The sequence below is a fragment of the Crinia signifera genome, chromosome 4 (assembly GCF_055691185.1).
Source record: "Crinia signifera chromosome 4, ASM5569118v1, whole genome shotgun sequence".
Taxonomy (NCBI): Eukaryota; Metazoa; Chordata; class Amphibia; order Anura; family Myobatrachidae; genus Crinia; species Crinia signifera.
In genome coordinates, this window is record NC_139220.1 from 302,487,239 (window position 1) to 302,506,814 (window position 19,576).

The 19,576-nt window shown below is 47.2% G+C and overlaps 1 protein-coding gene across 1 annotated transcript; it reads right to left on the minus strand.

Moving 5' to 3' along the window:
* Positions 1-1,655: 1,655 nt before the first annotated feature.
* ZSWIM4 (zinc finger SWIM-type containing 4) lies at positions 1,656-12,201 on the minus strand. The gene is made up of 14 exons (XM_083185344.1): positions 11,810-12,201; positions 10,702-10,903; positions 8,693-9,040; positions 7,833-7,981; positions 6,567-6,717; positions 6,235-6,411; positions 5,418-5,741; positions 5,146-5,283; positions 4,738-4,998; positions 4,484-4,619; positions 4,233-4,387; positions 3,713-3,876; positions 3,148-3,229; positions 1,656-3,066 (listed from the first exon to the last, which is right to left on the minus strand). The coding sequence occupies exons 1-14, from the start codon at positions 11,921-11,923 to the stop codon at positions 2,189-2,191; spliced, it is 3,279 nt and encodes a 1,092-aa protein (XP_083041470.1). The 5' UTR covers positions 11,924-12,201; the 3' UTR covers positions 1,656-2,188.
* Between the last annotated feature and the right edge of the window lie 7,375 nt (positions 12,202-19,576).

The following is a 19,576-nucleotide window of genomic DNA, read 5'->3' on the forward strand; positions in this document are numbered from 1 at the left end:
GTGTGTGTGTGTGTGTGTGTGTGTGTGTGTGTGTGTGTGTGTGTGTGTGTATATATATATATATATATATATATATATATATATATATTAGTGAAGAAACAACAGCGGCACTCTGGGGATTTTTAGAAAAAATATATTTTCAGCAAAAAAAGCTTCCAACGTTTCGGGGTATGTGACACCCCTTTGTCAAGGTTATACGTGCAAAGTGCACGTATAACCTTGACAAAGGGGTGTCACATACCCCGAAACGTTGGAAGCTTTTTTTGCTGAAAATATATTTTTTCTAAAAATCCCCAGAGTGCCGCTGTTGTTTCTTCACTATCCTGTACTTCTGTTCCTGAAGGCACCTGGGTTACCGATACTGCTGGAGGAGTGACAGGCGCATGTATGTATATGTATGTATATATATATATATATATATATATATATATATATATATATATATATATATATATATATATATATATATATATATATATATACATATATATATACACACACATACATACATATACATACACACACACATACATACACACACACACACACATATTATCTATCTCTATCAACACACACACACACACTTTTTTGTTATTACTGAAAAATAACCCACTAATATACCATTTCATTGCAGAAATGCAACATTACTGTAGTCAGTATTAAAAAGACAAAAAAAAAAATAAGACTTTTTTTAAAATGTATTTTATGTTCTTCATTCGAATCAAGTGTAACAGACCATCAATAAATAAGTGAACGATAAATTAATACTTTTTTTTTCCTTTTTAAATCAGAACAGTCCCCTCCCCACCAAAATGTCATTTTCAGCAACTTCATGTTAATTAAAACCTTCATACGGGAAGCAGAGTGCTCCGAGGGCAGAATACATGGGGAGTGGCACCCCCTGGTGTAAGCAAAGGGAACAGGAGAGTAGATTGCAGTGCTGCGTGGTTCGGTCATGGGTGGGGGGCGGGGCAGCTTGTATCTTCCTGAGTTATATTTTCAACGTACAGTTTATTACACACATAGGAATAGGGAAAAGGGAGATTGTGAGGTATTAAGCACTCCCGTAAATCACCATACATGTATACACTTTAGTGCTACTCAGACAGCCCGCAAATCCCCAACACAGAATTATCCCGTGTCCGGGGGTACATCATATGTACACATACAGCAATATACACTATTTATACATAAAAAGGCGACCATCGTAAATACCCTCCGGCGCAGTTTTGGTCACAAGTTACACAGGCTTAGAAAGCTCCAATATACTCCCCCAATGGGCCACATGGTCTAAAATGCAAACGGATCCAAATACTTCCGAGGGCAGCATTCTACGCAAGCCCTTCACCTAGAACCAGTGGATACAGCCATTTTGAAGTTTAGACCAGTATTTAGGAGAATCCATTCACTGGGAACAGTACAAAATGGCCGCCTCTCACTAAATGTAAGGTACAAAATGGCCGCCTCTAGCCAGAATAGGTGACAAGGCCACATGAACCAACCAGAATTGTATCCCTGCACAATTCTCTGACCATCTTCCCCATATGGAAAGCAGATGAATGCAATGCTCAATTCTAAAATGGCCTCCCCGTAGGACTGTTAAAGCTTTGCTACAAAAGGCAACTGCTGCCGCTAGTATGGTTATGGTACTCGTGTGTTTTGTGTTTTTTTTTTGGGGGGGGGTTAGGAGACTTCACATTTAACACCCAATAAAAGGGTGTGAACACATCTCAGACTTTTTTTTACAACTTAACAAAATAAAAATTAATAAGTTATTACAGATAATCCTTCAGACATAAATATATAAATTCTGCTCCTAGCAGAAAATTCCAAAACCTCTCTCATTAATACCACACACAAACCAGTCCTTGGAGGTATTCCACGGTAAATAGATACTATGGACCATACAAAAGTGATCATGGACCCATCAATGGTGAAGGTAGGAGATGAGGGGGTAGTCACTAAAAAAAAAAAAAAAAAAAAGAAAAATCCACATTTCTCCCGGTGGATTTCCGCGATTCTTCAGAAATGAGCGTTTCCTTCACTACACGTTACTCCTCCGCCAGTAGGAACAAGTGTTCAATATTGGGCTTGGGAGGGGCACTCGGGCCTTAACCTTCCACATTGGTCTGGACCCCAGATAAGGGAAATTCAAGTCTTTCAGGAGGAACCCCCATCTTCAGGACTTTCAGCCAAAGCGTTCTCTCACCAGGAGCATCAGCTTCTTTTTGCCCTTGTAAGTCTGTTTTAGATTATCCAGGAACTGGGCAAACTGGCGATGTCCATCCGTGGACAGCAGGAAGGTGTCCCGGGCCTTGGCAAGAAACTCTATGAACTCCCCATAATGCCGTGGGCTGATGTGAGTGAGGCGTGAGTGGGTGGTGCTGATGTATGCTCCAACTGCGGCTTCCAGCAGCAGGCACAGCGGCGGCTTGTCGGCTCGTGGACCCGCTCCTCTCCCCCTGACGGTATGAGCGGCAGAGAGGGTCTGGGCCAAGCCAGGGGGTGCTAGGCTACAACGACGCAGTATATCAGACAGCACCGGTGCACACTGCACGCTTTTAATAACCAAGGGTACCACGGTGCTCAGCTCCACTTTACCCAACGAGTGGGCCAAAGAACAAGCCCACAGGACGTCGCTGACAGCCGGGTGGGAGTCCTGGCTAAAACCAATGTTCAGGTTAGTCAGGGCTAAAGTGGCCAAGGTGAAAGCCCTCATGGGCAGACCACGATGCTCCATGTAGCGGGCAACCGTGAACAGGTGGGAGTGGGCGCCGGGGCCGGAGCTGGCACTGTCCAATACAATTTGGTAGGCGGCCTCAAACGAAGTGTGGTCCTTTTCGCACAAGGTCAGAGCAGGTAGGGCACAGCTCTGGGGATCCTTCATGGCGCACTGCAGGGCCAGGGCCCGCGCACAAGAGCAAAGCTCTTCCCGCTGCCTGGGGTCCGGGCTGAAGCGCAGGAGGGTGGCGGGTGATGTGCAGGAGACGGCAACAATGCTGGTGGCTTCAATGGGGGTGAACAGCGTGTACCAGTTCTGCATGATGCTGATGAGGGCCTGGGATCCTGGAGGAGAGAACGACAAGTTCAGTGAAGAGCCTGGATACAGCACAAGAGTCAGCGGCATATACCGTGAATCCGACTTACCGATTTCTGTGGCACAGGAGACCAGCCAGCGCACCATCTCTCTCCGTCTCCATGTCAGCGTGGTCAGTGTCATCCTCATTACCTGCAGAGACAGCAGGAAGTTATACTCCAAGAACAGCCACCAACATGAAACCACCGAACAATATTCTCTCCTCACTGCCCATGATCCTATAGCCTAAATTAGAGTGTTCCCCTGTACATTACATAGACACAGATTATAGAAATAATATGTAGTTTATTTTTATTAATTATTCTTGGCCAATACAAGATGGATACTGGGAACACAATCATAGTATTATCATAGGTTAATTCACATACAGAGACACTTTATTGACCCAGCAAACCGTTTGCGGCATGGATTGGCAATTTTCGGTGGGACTACAAACCTCAGCATGCAGGAGAGGCAAGCTAGGATAGACTACCGAAAATTCAAAAACTGAAGGAATGGTTCGGAGCTATTTCCATCTCCTCTCACAACGGAGAGAACGTTTTGTATAATCTATCAGAGGGGCCGTCGGGGGGGAACCCTGAATCCAGAACAGTGGAAGTTGGGGGGTGATTTTACCTGTAATCCTAACTCCAGGGAGATATTTAGCAGGGTAGAGTCCGGGGAGGAGTTGGGGGGAGTGGCGGTTTTGCAGGCGTCCTGGGCTAATTTGAAGAGCAGAGCTGGGGAGTGGATATGTTGCTGGATGGAAGCCAGGACTGTGTGAAGCCACTTGGGGTCACCTGTGTTAGGAAAGAGATTTATATTAGATGGGAGCACAAAAAAAAGGAATATAAAACAATAGCACTTTACTAGCGCTCTACACCATAGCAGCAAGGGAAACGCATCAGCAAAATGACACCCCACAGGCAAATATAATGTACGAGTCCTGCGATTGTTAAAAGTATGGGTTAGCTCATGTCATTCTTCTGCGTGTGTCAACCTAGTGGTTGACGACCTATGGAATATACCTAGACATAGTCTGCAAGCTATCCAGATACCGGATGGTAAACGTTAGCACGGAGACAACCAATGTTGAAGACAACCCATCAACTACTAACATGCTGTACAATAAGCAGCCCCACAGGACCATCCATACCTTTGGCTGTAGTCAACATGGCAGAGGCAAGCTCACACTGCCGAGTCTCCAGGTGTCCCAAGATAAACCAGCGAGGGAAGCGACTGGTCAGCATAGAGTCCAAGGGCATGATGTCTGATCCGTGGGGAGGAAGAACGGATTCCAAGACAGGAAGTCTGTAACACATAAAGAGCAGGCAGCAGTGTTAAGGTGGAATCAGAAGAATGCAATGGACTACACAACTGATGTCTCTATCACATGCGCGTCCTTACCTCATGGCTCTTAGGGCAACACGGTAGGCGAGGTCTGAATCGTGCGGCAGTAGAGCAGTAAATAGAAAGCGTGCAAACGTATGCATAGGAACACTCTCCCGATAGATCACCTCTCCAAAGCCACTAAATGGACCACCTTCAGACAGAAAAGTGGAGTTAGTGTTTTATAAATACAATCCCTTCCCATGGCAACCACCCCCTCCTTCCCCTTAGCCACCACCTTGAACACTACCATTCACTTTAAGAGTACTTACCTTCCAATAGCAACATTGCTTGTTTCCTTAGCACTTGCACCAGCCTTTCTCCCATGTCCAATGTTCCCAGAAGGCCAATAATTTGCTCTTCACTGCGAACCAGCTTATCCTGGGCATAGAGTCCTTCAGGCATGGCCCGCTGCTGCCCCAACCCCATAAGAGCCACTTCCAGTGCTAGGCATAGGAGAGACTCCCCAGAAGGGGACCCACCAGGAACTGGGACATGTTGATACATGACCTTCCTCTGTTCTCCACCAAGTTCTGAAAGAGAGGAATCAGATCAGAAAATGCTACGTCTGTGGACTAGGTCCAAAGCAAGAGGCCATCTCTCAGTTATGGCAACAATCTCAGAGGATGTTCTAACCATGCACTAATGACCACCATGGAGAACTGACTAACTTGTTGTACCTGGATATGGAGCTGGTCCTTCATCTTCTGGCAGACTGGCCTCCAGGAAGGTTTTACAAAGGCAACCGATGGGATCCAAGGGGTGCCCAATCCACCCCTCCAGGTTAGTGAGAGTCGTGCTGCCCTTCATCTGCAACTCTGCCAAGAGAAAGAGCCAAGTTGAGGCGAAACATCTCATACGTTAGACATGACCCCCTTTAATTCTGATGACATTTACCTCAAACGTCATTATACACCACCCTGAAGCACCCCCTGCCCAAAACACTTCTCACCTTTCCTCTGCTGCTTCAGTCCCTCCATCTGGTGCTGACGCTGTAGCCGCATGGTGTTGACCACTGAGACAGCGAGCCTCAATGCCTGGAGCGGGTACCCATGGGATCGTAGAGCATCGACCCGAGCGCACGCCACAGGAAAATGGTCCCCTAACCAGAGTGGCCGGCCCTGCGGGTCATAGGACAGCTTGTCTGTATTGCTCTTCACGCCACCACCTGGAGCGCAGGTCTCCCCGTTCAATACCCGTTGTAAATGGGCATCGTTCCAACGCAGCTCTCCAGCCTTGAGGGCCCTGGAAAACACAGTCTGACGGGGGGATAGAGCTGAGGACAAGAACGAAAACCCAACATTAGCTTTACTATCTAGGGTCATATGCTTAATCTGACAATGGCCACCTGCCCTAATTCTGCCCAGTTCGTGGCCTCTCACCCATCATTGTGTACAAACTTCCACCTTAAACCCCTCCGCTGATAAACACAACAACTAGTATTTTTGCCCCATTTTAAAACCACCAGGTCCACTCAGTTATGAGGCCCCAGATAAGAGTCTCCACAGTGATCATCTCTATATACTGCCCCCTAGTGGTGCCTGGGCTGGGAACATTATTGCACCATCTCTGCACAGTTATAGGATATACAAGCCCCACTAATAACAAAACCAGCCTATTCTCATACCAACTTCAATACCCAGAATTGGTGCGAGGCATAACTAGGTGTCAGTTTATGGAGAACATCTTAGAAGTAACTTCCCAAACTCAATACGAAGATTTGGAAACCCCCCTCTCCAAGAAAGAACATCTACCCCCTACAGTCATACCTTGGCTTCCACTCGAGCTTTGTAGCACAGTCTGTGCCCCGGGCCCATCTAGTGTATAGTTTCCCTCCTCCAGGGGACAGATGTCCATAGCGTTCCACCTCCGCAGTAGCTCTAGCCAGGACTCCCTTTCCTCCGACCGACAGTGAGGACTCAGCACCACACATACCCACAGGGCACCTGCCACAGACGGATAAAAAGATTAATAAAGGTCAATCTAGTGATCCAGCGGTGGTCCAGTTCATTATCTCATAGCCCTGTTTATAAGATCTAGGTGTGTATTACAAATACACACCACAGGGTAGCCCTGAGACCACCACCACTACCTATCTCACCTAATTCATCCCAGAGCTGGCGGCATTTGTCAGTCATGCCAGCACCCTGTTGCCTCCACAAAGCCAGCCGCGGGTCCTCCAGAAATTGCTCCGTCATCAAGATCAGCATCCGAGCGCCGTTGGAGTCTCGCATTCTCAGCATCTCCCGCACCTACAGAGAGAGACAACCAAGACAGTTGAGAGACTATAGAGGTGGGAACCAAGAAAACGAGTCAGGTTAATACTACAGCTAGTGGCCCTATGGATTTTTGTAAAGTTTGTTCAGTGACAGCAGGGGCCATAATGCAGTTGGGGGCTTGATCAGTGGATGGACAACTAGTGTCATGCACTTCCTGCAGTGTGAATTGGTTTCGTTATGCAGGCCCATGGGTAAGATATATCTCAAACCATCTATTAGGATTACATTTTATTTATAAAAAAGGAGCCATAAGTGGTTTGTAGCGCCGTACATATAGCACACATTCCGACAATACAGGGTACACAGAGCTAAACATAACAGTAACTGAAAAACAAAAACAGAGCACAGGTAAGGTCGAGCAGCACAATCCTCAGTACACAATACAGCTGTAAGGTAAGAGCTGTAATTGATGTGCGAGAGAAGAGTGCTGTGAGAACAGGAGGGATGAGGGCCCTGCTCCAAGGATCTTACAGTCTACAGCAGGCATGTTCAAATAGTGGCCCTCCAGCTGTTGTGAAACTACACTTCCCAGCATGCCTTGCCATAGTTTTAGCATTCCTAATAGCAAAACTATGGCAAGGCATGATGGGACTTGTAGTTTCACAACAGCTGGAGGGCCATAGTTTGGACATGCCTGGTCTAGAGGGAAGGGGCACAGACAGGTGACATGAGGTGCAGCCAAGGAGGCCTGAAGGAAAGAAGTGAGGATGGCCAGGACATAAAGCGGTAGGTAGGGAGAGAGGTCTAGGTACTAGGTTATGCCACTCATGAAAAGGTACCAGGTGAGGCAGCCATATTGGGCGCACTACGTAGGATTACAATGGGTGGAATAGGTCACGCCTAGAATGGATTACAGAAAGCTTGTACTAGGGTTATAACACAAAAGGGCCTGTGTATTTTCCATCCCATCTACGAGTGTACCAAGTGAGGCAGCCATGGTGGGCGCACTACAAAAAGGTTATACTGTGGGAAAGAAGACAAACAAGGACCCAAGGCATACAGTATATGGGAAAACGGTCACACTTGTGCAATATGATACATAGTCTGTCAGGCATTACCAGACTCAGTCCCCAAAGCCCAGCTCTTACCTTGCTGAACATGGACTGCAGCTGTTTGCTGGCTCCGTAGTATCCGCCGTTCGATAACAGCTGTTTCACTTGCTCCTGAATCTGCTCCTCATCCAAATGCCAACAATTGTCGTCCTCTCTCCCCGCGCCGGCGGTGGGGTCTGGGGCACCTGGAGAGCAAAGAGATATTTAGGGGCCATGAGCGATGAAAGGCAGAACACAGCTGCACAAGACCTGGACACAATCTGAAGCACAGGGCGCCAAACTATGAGACCAATACAGAAGCATGCTCAGACTCTGCAATGGCGCCAAACCGACCCTCACGGTGTGTCAGGGCTGTGCTGAGCATCTTATCCAATCAGAAAACAAACAAACCACTATTCTACTAGCTTACACCAATCCATGGCATAAGAGTACATCTATATACTGTGCCAAGATGCCATAGAACTGTACTTATAAACAGACACCTAGCCAGCAGCACCATACAGCAAAAGCGCCAAATATATGTATAATATGCAAATATATAGCAGTACATTGGCAGGCAGCAGCGCACACAGGGAAATGGTTCCTTCCCAACATTATTACAGAATAATAACCTTTTACAGGATAATAAAAGGTTTATGGGAAAACAGAGCAGGTGAGACGTCAGCTCGTATCTCCCGCGTGACTAATATCCTGTAAAACAATGCCATAGGTCAGATGTGCCAAAGATTGGTGTCGCAATAGGTACCAATTTGATGCCAAATGGTTTGAGACAAAGCAGAAGCTCTGACCAACTGGGCGCTGCAGAAGCCTCAACACACGGCACCCAGCTCAGTCATCACATGCCAAGGAAGACGCGGAAGATACCAAAGCTCTCCGGACTCAAGCTCGAAACTTACCATGTACCCGGTTGATCTCTGAGCCCAACTGGAGGATCTCGTCTGCCAGCCGCTGTGCTGTTGGTAGGACCTCTGTGTGATGTTCCGTGATCAGGTACTGCACAAACTTCTGCAGCTGATCCCGATTCATCTGAGAGAGCGTCTCCGAGATGGGCAGCCGCAGCTCCACACCCCGCGCCCGCCGGATTCGGTGTAGGGATAAAGCCACCACGTGGGCACAGTAGAAAATGTCTCTGTTCTCGCAGCCACAGCTGACGGACGTGATTTTGCAACGGTCAAAACTGATGGACACTTGGTAGGTCCTCTCCGGTTCTCCCGACTCTGTGACCGAGCCGCTGAGGTGGAACCCTGAGGGGACAGAAGAGTTACGGAGTTGAGAGGGGGCGAGGAAGGAAATGGGGGAAGGATATGGAATTGTGTGTTGAGCTGCCACTACAGATGCATTGTGCTCCTCATCACAGATCACCGATAGGACCAGGGTGAGTTACACATTATTAGCCAGTATCTGAGCAGAAGGGTCAGCGCAGCAAGAAGGATTCTCTGCTCCCCATCTGTTCAACCCCCCCCACCCTACCACCTGACCCACTTCTACTCATGCATATCAAAAGGGGAGGGGCCAGACAACTAGACCGCTATAGACACACCCACAGGAAGACATAGTTCAACATCTATTATGGAAGAGCTCTGGGAACAGAATTAAGAGACTCTGAATATAAACCAAATTAAAGAGTCAACCAAAATGACTACAATGATACGGTGTACAAAAAAACATGTCCTTCTTCCCTCCATTGTAGCAGTCATACAGGCGTCTCAATCCCACCAGTGTGCGACAGACATATACATTACAGGGTAACACAACCCATGCGGTGATCTGCTCTTACAGTCCTGAATAAGACCATTCATGCCCAGCAGCCTGCCCCAGGTCTCCCCCAGTCAGGACATGTGTGGGCTCTGTGACGCGTGATGACTGGGTATCAGCCTCACATTGTTTCCCTCACGCGCCTCAGGCTTCTCTCTGACAATGACACTTTTATCTACTGTGTACAAAACACAAATCACACACACAGGGAGTGGGTCCCCCCGGGGGCTTATACAGAGGTAGGGGGAACATAAATTAGACCCCCCCCCCCCCCTAAAAATGTTTATATTTTAGATCCTAAGTCTAGAAAAATACAAAACAAAACAACAACAAAAAAGAAAAAAAAACATAGTGAAGGATTGTGACAGGAACTTCACACACATTGCGGAGGAGAATGTGTCACACAATTATCAGAATATTAAAGCAGGGCTAGACCACATAAGCTACTGTGAAAGTCTGTGTCTGTGCTCCTAGGTGGGCAGGGAACGGTGCGGACATAACTGAAGGATTTATTAGGGAGTAAATCTCAGTGGAGGGTTTGCCCCTGGGCAAGCTGGGCAGACACCAACATGCAGTGCAGATGGCGCAGGCTGTCTTTCGGGCTGCTCAACAGCCTTGGCACATGTATGGGCATGCTGCAAAGTGCCCATTCGCTCCCGCACAGTAACAAGCCTGGACACGACACTGCTCTCAGGCCACCGACTGACTCAGACAAATAAAGAGCAAAACATTTCAAGGTGACGTGAGAAGCGTCGCCAACTGTCACCCGTATGACATGTCGCTGCCTGCAGCAGCCTCAGGTGTGGATGATCACCGGTATAACGTCCGCCCGTCCCCTCCTATACGTATCACACACGGAATCAGAGGGGGCACCCAGACACCCCTAACATAGCCTATACCCCACCAAGGCTCAGCAGACCACAGGATCACATACCACCTGCTCCATAAAGCATGTTTGCATTCACAATAATTCAGTTAAACCTGATCTGCAAGAACCCCCCCCCCCCTCGAGGGACCTGCAGGCAGGAGTGAATGCAATCTAAGGACTACACAATAATGACAGACTGTGCTCATTGTATGGAGCACAAAAGCCATGGACCACAGTATTTGGCAGTGCCATGGGGCACAAGGAGTACAGATCAGCACTTACCAACTTGTAGAACTCGCTGCACCGCTCCGGACTGTAACAGCTGCAGCCCACGGTTAAATGGCACCCTGGAGTCCCGTTCCCCCTCGGGTGGGTGATAGCCCAGTGAGGAATACATGCAGATCTCTTTCTCACTGCGCGGGAAGGACCAGAACACGATACGCTTCTGGACCGGCTCCGGAACCCTGGAGAAGCGCTCTTCCACCTGCAGGAGATGCACAGAGATACATGTAAACATATATGTCATATAGTCACACACGATGACATGATCAGTTACAGGTCACCGGCATAAAATAACGCATTCCTAGGTACGATAACTGGTCAGCCTACCCCTGACTGTGGCAGTGGTCTGATGTGACATCACCACCCGCCACGGACACCGCTGCATTATAAACCCTTATGCGGACAGCCCCACGCTGCGCCAATAATGGATTTTATCAACCAAAATGATTTCACTACCACAGACAGCAGGGAAAGATGAACTAGTAGTGTATGATGAGACCAATCAGAAGGTGTTAATCATAACCTGGGAAGCAACATCATCACCCATAGGTGAAAAACCCTCAGGCCTCTCTGCAGGTTTATCAGAAGGTGTCCTCAGAAGTGACAGGTGACACGGAGGCACACCCCGGGCTGATGGCATTCGGTGTGGCATGTAGGGAGAGTCCGCTGGAGAGGGTGTATAGTATGAGGAAGTGATGAGGTCAGAGTGATACTATGATGCACCAAATGAGAATACGCTAAATAGAGAGATACACACACACACACACACACACACACTTCATTAATAATAAATTCTATATAACCCACACAGGGTTAATGCGTAGCAACAATAACATAGGTTTTCCAATTGTAAAGCATTATATATAAAAATATGAGAATATATATATATATATATATATATATATATATATATATATATACATACATACATACATACATACATACATACATACATACATACATACATACACACACACACACATACACATACACATACACACAGAATGTATAGTAATATACATCGGCTACATGAGAGGAATACATAGTACATATGGTAATATGAGGTGACACTCGGAGCCCGGACACAGCAGGCAGCTGGGTAGATTACCTGCTCGAAGGCCCACGTCTCTGCCACTTTCTTGGCACTCAGATCCAACAGAGTGTCCGGTCTGTACCTCGGGCTGAGGCCGGGACACCTCCTCTTGGACGCTGGAGGCTCCATATTCCAATCTGTTCGGACCCCCAACCCCCAGCGAACTCGCTGCCCCCCTACTAGATCCTCGGCAGGGCCACCACCACGTAACCACGTCTCCCTGGCCTTTCCTCTATGCGATCCACGGACTTTCCCACGGTGCGGCCGGCTAGTAGGTCCCTCGGCCCGGCCTCCCGTTTGCGCCTGCCCCCACTCCACGGCCCCTTTAAATCCCCTTAACAATGGGGATCGCGATCTTTATCCTGGGAGCTCTGGGCACGCCCCGTCCCCGGTCTCGAAGGGCGCTCATTGGGCATCAGCGGAAGTTATTTTGCATATGCCCACGCCCCTCCCCAGTGTTTGCACAGAACAAGGAAGTTAACGGCCCATCAATCACACAGAGTACCGGCCAATCAGGGAGCGAGCTGCGGCTCTTTAATGGGAACGGATGCGCCATATAAGGAGATAGTGGGCGGGGACAGAACCTGGGGATCAGTTCATTCATTTGTTTGCCTGAGGTCAAACAGTCACATGTGTAATGTGTGTGATGTCTACGCCGAATCCATATTAAGTGCAAAACAAACATTATACAGTGTATATTAACCTCACACTCTACGTGTCTGGCTACAGGGTCTGTCGGTCTGTCTGTCTGTCAATCTATCGCCAGTCACATGTGTACTGTGTGTGATGTCAGTGCAGAACACACACCAACACGCATTACACAGTATATATAACCTCACACTCTACACTGGCATATGTGATATGTCTGGGTGTGAATTATTAAATCGATGGTGACCATCGAATGATGTGGACTTCGCCCCCTAGGCTGTGAATGGATATTTATGCAACACATCAATTTGCAGCCATGCGGTTAAATTTGCCATGCGAAAAAGGGCAGACAGCAATGCGAGCGGCGGGTGGCCTTAAAATCACACGCAACATTGTGAACCAGAATAAGGTCCATATTCCGCAGCGCTATACATATACAGTATTAGGCCCCTCACATCAATCCCTGCCCCAGAGGAGCTTACAATCTATAGGAGCAGCACGGACGGTGTGATGGTTAGCATTACTGCCTCACAGCACTGAGGTCATGGGTTCAATCCCCACCATGGTTCAAACTGTGCGGAGTTTGTATGTTCTCTCCGTGCTTGCTTGGGTTTACTCCGGGTGCTCCGGTTTCCTCCCACATTCCAAAAATATACTGGTAGGTTATTTGGCTTCCAACAAAATTAACCCTAGAATGTCTGTGTGCGTGTACATGTGGTAGGGAATATAGATTGTAAGCTCCATTGGAGCAGGGACTGATGTGAATGTTCAAATATTCTCAGTAAAGCGCTGCGGAATATGTGTGTGCTATATAAGAAACTAATAATAAATATAGTCCATACCACATGTACACGCACTCACGCTCGGATTAGTTTTGTTATGTGTCAATAAAGCTACCAGTATATGCAAGGCCGGCAACAGGAATTTTGGGGCCCAGAACACTGATATCCCTGGGGCCCCCCCAACACCAAATGCAGTATATTGAATGTATTTTTTTATTATTAGAAATAAACAGATAATTAATATTTACTATGCAATATAATAGGGAAGGGCAGGTGGGAGGGCACAGCATTGTGCGTTGTGTGGTTTGTTGTGTTGTGTGATGTCACTAAACTCATTAGTATGGGTAGCCAGACAGGTGACTAGGCAGCCATGCTTACAGCCCCTGAGTCCCTCAAAGCCTTGGGGCCCCTCAACTGGTCAGGGCCCGGTACAAGTGTCCCCCTTGACCCCCCCTATCGCCTGCCCTGAGTATATGTTTGGATTGTGAAAGTAAACCGGAGTACCCAGAGGAAACCCACTCAAGCACAGGGAGGCTATACAAACTCCACACTGTTATGACCATGGTTATATACTTGTAGGTGAAATGGTTCCCAAGTAACTGTAGTGTGTATATGCGTGTATGACTGGTAGGGAACATAGACTGTAAGCCCACTGGGGAAGGGACCGATGTAAAGTACTGCAGAATACATGTGCCACTAATGAGACCGGAGTGAAATAAAGTGGGCGTTCCCTCCTGGTGCTATTAGCAGGTAGAGCTTACAGTGTAATTGGGTAATGGCTGTCTTACAGAGACAAATAGGAGTGTAATTAGTACCATAAATAGCAGGGCTGGCCTCAGTGACAAGTGAGTGCAGGCTCCGGTGAGAGTCACGTACTGGATTATTAATCTCCGCTAAGTGTGCAGACTGTGTGTATAAGCCCATTGCACACACTGTATAGAGCACTGCCGCCCCAGCCTGTAGCACTCGCTGCACCCGCCTGTTGTGTATCATCAGCATTAAGCCTATGGCGGTGATTCAGGTGTGCAGCGAGCAGCAGGGATTTGCATTGCATGGTACTTGCAAAAACACGCTGCTCATGTACATTATCGGGAACATCGGATGCACATCGATAGCACCATCGGACCATGAGCCACCTGGGTATGAAGTGTGACATAAATTAGGTCAACCACTATATCGACACAAGCATTAGGTTGACAATGGGAAATGTTGACAGTCAAAAGGTTGACATAAGTTTCACTTTTTGTGCCCGATGTTGACATAGACACTGTATCAGTGTACTGTGTCCCCTCACATGGCTCGTTGCCTTCGGCACACTATTCTGTTCCCCCTCCATGCCCTAGTGGGCACAAAATACCATGAAAAACTCATGTCAACCTTCCCATTGCGACCAAAATGCTTGCGTCAACATATTTAACGTGTCAATCTAGGCCCTGACGACCCAATGTATGTTGACCTTTATACTGCTGACCGTATCCCAAGCCACCCTATGCGGACAGGCACCGGGGCCTCTCCAGTTCCAAACGAATTAGCAGCGGCCGTCTATGGCACATTCAGAGAGTACTCCCGCCCATCTGCGTTATACTGGCCACTCCCCCAAATGCTGGAAGCCTGTGAATAATTCCCCTGTGCATGGTCTACCACTAACCAATCACAGCGCAGCATAGGCCCACGCGTAGTAGTAAAAAATATTTCCACTGCGTCTGACATTGCGGACACCTCTTAATCAGGCTGCAGTCTGCTGCCAAATATATATTGTATAATCCCCCCGGGTATGGAGCAGACCCTACACATAGTCACAGTGATGAGATGTGTACTCCCCTCAGAGTACACACTCGCAGCAGGGGATGCTTCATGCATGACCCTGGTGTCCAGGCCGGCAGAGATCGAGTTGCTGCACGTGTCCCTTACACCTGGAACGATACACACATTCTCCCTATAGGCTGCGTGCTAGGACGTGTGCACAGCTATACACAGAAACATATATTGCAGAAACACTGAGGCAACATGGCCAAATAGCAAAACTGTAGCAGTGCATCCTGGGATGTGTAGTTCAGCAACATCTGGAGGGCCAAAGATTCCCCATCCCTGCTCTTGTATATGGTAGGAAATCATAACTAGCTTACAAACGACTGATTTTCCCTCCGTTTGTGGATAAAAGTCTACAGTCTGTAGATTTACTAAGAAGTGGTGGTGTTGTTGATAGCAACCAATCATTTTATAGAATTTATTAGGGAAATGATAATTGGAATCTGGTTGCTATGGGCAACACAGCCACTTGTCTGTTTTAGAAGCTTTAGTAAATCTTCCCCTTTGTAGGAGGTTGCCTACTTTTTGCAACAACATTAACAAGAACAAAAAGTCACATTGGTAATTATTTGAATAGCCCGAAGCAGCCGTACCATCGCTAGGAGCCATTTTGTCTGTCAGGGGAAAAAAACAAATCTAGATTGATCACAATCCACATCAATAGTCCACTCCTGCACCCTAAGGACTTTGATACAAATTTGCCATCACTGGATTTAAAGTTCACCCATGACCGCAAAACATAGGCAGCCATTTTTCTCTTAGGCTGAACCGATATCTAAGCGAGCGCGGCCTATCGTCTCCCTGGAAACTGCACAAAATGGCTGCTTGCAGCAAGTGATAAGTAGATTTTCAGCATCCATCCCAGGAGATACGAGGACGCTGAATTCAGAGCAGGATGCTGAAATCGACACAGGGGTGTTCGAATCCTTAATCCACTTTAGTCAGAGAGGTCTCTATAGAGGGAATTCAATATGGCTGCACCACCTCTCAGCATTGGAGTGGAAATCTCCCAGGCTGTGTGCGACACAGGATATGGGTGTGCTCTCACTAAAGACCCCTCTCTTTGGGGGAAATCAAAGAGCTCTGATTCATTTACATGAGAGGCCCTGAAGGGTCAATGGAAAATTCACATACAAACTCATTGTCCCCCCACCTTCCCTTTGTGCTGCCTAATTAATCACTTTATCTGACGGCAGACATCACACACAATACACAAACACATGTGTATGTAGGAGGCACAATACAATGCAGACACCACAGAACAGACTTCCTGCAAACAGCGCATCAATTATTATTGGTTATGATCATCCAGGGTATTATTTCTCTACCCTTTACTGTTACTAGAAAGACAGGGACTTTTCCAGCCCTATACAATAAACGAGATGTCAGCCTGATCCACTTACACTGGGACAGCGGGATCCGATCCTGAATTATGACAATGCAGGATTCCTGATTAATGTATGTAGGGCAATTACAGGCGATTATCTCCCGGATGACATGGGTCAGTCTGACGGCTGTGGTTTCCTCACCAGAAAACTCAATAAAGAGACTTATATTAGCTCTATGCATTTTTTTTTACAAAAAATGGCTTTACAGTGATTAAGCCCCATCTGTCATGTCAGAGGTTATCAGTCCGACTAATCGTGGGGAGCTATCGCCTTAAGCAAAACCTAAAGAGCTCATATTAACACAGGCTACACATATCCCACACACATATAGCATGGCTGTAACGCAGGCTGCACATATCCCACACACACACATATAACATGGCAGTAACGCAGGCTACACATATCCCACACACACACATATAACATGGCAGTAACGCAGGCTACACATATCCCACACACACACATATAACATGGCTGTAACGCAGGCTACACATATCCCACACACATATAGCATGGCAGTAACGCAGGCTACACATATCCCACACACATATAACATGGCTGTAACGCAGGCTACACATATCCCACACACATATAGCATGGCAGTAACGCAGGCTACACATATCCCACACACACACATATAAACATGGCTGTAACGCAGGCTACACATATCCCACACACATATAGCATGGCAGTAACGCAGGCTACACATATCCCACACACATATAACATGGCTGTAACGCAGGATACACATATCCCACACACACACACAACATGTACATATCCCACACACACATATAACATGACAGTAACGCAGGCTACATATATCCCACACACACACACAACATGTACATATCCCACACACACATATAACATGACAGTAACGCAGGCTACACATATCCCACACACACACATATAACATGGCAGTAACGCAGGCTACACATATCCCACACACACACATATAACATGGCTGTAACGCAGGCTGCACATATCCCACACACATATAACATGGCTGTAACGCAGGCTGCACATATCCCACACACATATAGCATGGCTGTAACGCAGGCTACACATATCCCACACACATATAGCATGGCTGTAACGCAGGCTACACATATCCCACACACATATAGCATGGCTGTAACGCAGGCTACACATATCCCACACACATATAACATGGCTGTAACGCAGGATACACATATCCCACACATATAACATGGCAGTAACGCAGGCTACACATATCCCACACATATATAACATGACAGTAACGCAGGCTACACATATCCCACACACATATAACATGGCTGTAACGCAGGATACACATATCCCACACATATATAACATGACAGTAACACAGGCTACACATATCCCACACACATATAACATGGCTGTAACGCAGGATACACATATCCCACACACATATAACATGGCTGTAACGCAGGATACACATATCCCACACATATATAACATGGCTGTAACTCAGGCTACACATATCCCACACACATATAGCATGGCTGTAACGCAGGCTACACATATCCCACACACATATAACATGACAGTAACGCAGGCTACACATATCCCACACACACACACATATAACATGGCTGTAACGCAGGCTACACATATCCCACACACACACATATAACATGGCTGTAACGCAGGCTACACATATCCCACACACACACACACACACATATAGCATGGCTGTAACGCAGGCTGCACATATCCCACACACATATAACATGGCTGTAACGCAGGCTACACATATCCCACACACACATATAACATGGCTGTAACGCAGGCTACACATATCACACACACACATATAACATGACAGTAACGCAGGCTACACATATCCCACACACATATAACATGGCAGTAACGCAGGCTACACATATCCCACACACATATAACATGTCATTAATACAGGCTGCACATATCACACACACACACATATAACATGGCAGTAACACAGGCTACACATATCACACACACATATAGCATGACAGTAACGCAGGCTACACATATCCCACACACATATAGCATGACAGTAACGCAGGCTACACATATCCCACACACATATAACATGGCAGTAACGCAGGCTACACATATCACACACACATATAACATGGTAGTAACACAGGCTACACATATCCCACACACACATATAACATGGCAGTAACACAGGCTACACATATCCCACACACACATATAGCATGACAGTAACGCAGGCTACACATATCCCCCCCCCCCCCCACACACACACACATACATATAACATGGCAGTAACGCAGGCTACACATATCCCACACACATATATAACATGGCAGTAACGCAGGCTACACATATCCCACACACACATATAACATGGCAGTAACATAGGCTGCACATATCACACACATATATAACATGGCAGTAATCCAGGCCCCCTCCCCCCCCACACACACACACATAGAACAGAGCCACAGTTGCATTTTGCACTGTAGCAGGAACCACACATATGGGCTGGCAGTGCCCTGGGTGATGCCACAGGCCCTGTGTGAGGAAGGTGTGATGTAAAGCAATGGGAACTGCCCCCCATTCATGGACAGACACAGAAGAACCAGGCATTGTCCCTGGGAGACAATAAACGGCAATGACAACTGGCCAGGCAGATGATGCTATAGAAAGTCTGTTGTCTCTCAGCCTAGAGGCTGCACAGAACTTAATGAAGGTACAAGATTGAATTATTGGTGGCAGGGGGTGCTGTGCTCGCTGCACTGCTGCCATGGGGGGTGGGGGACTCAGGCACTGCCTAGGCAGGCTGGCATCAGTCGGGGGAATGATTTATTTATATAGCGCATACATATTACACAGCACGGTACAGGGAATAAACATGGGCTGTCCTTCGGGATACTGGAGGATGGCAGGGCCACACTGGGGCCCTCACTCAGATGTGGCTATGTTGCTATCACTGCTTCTTACATAGAAGCTGCAGCTATAGCCATAATATGATAGGGATACGGTCTACAGCATGTTGGTCGACAAGCATTGAGTCAACACCATTAGGTCGACATGGGTATAAGTTGACAGGTCATTAGGTCGACAGTCAAAAGGTTGACATGGGGTTTTTCACTGTTTTTTGAGCTGACATGTGCCGACAGGCGGTATTTCATGCC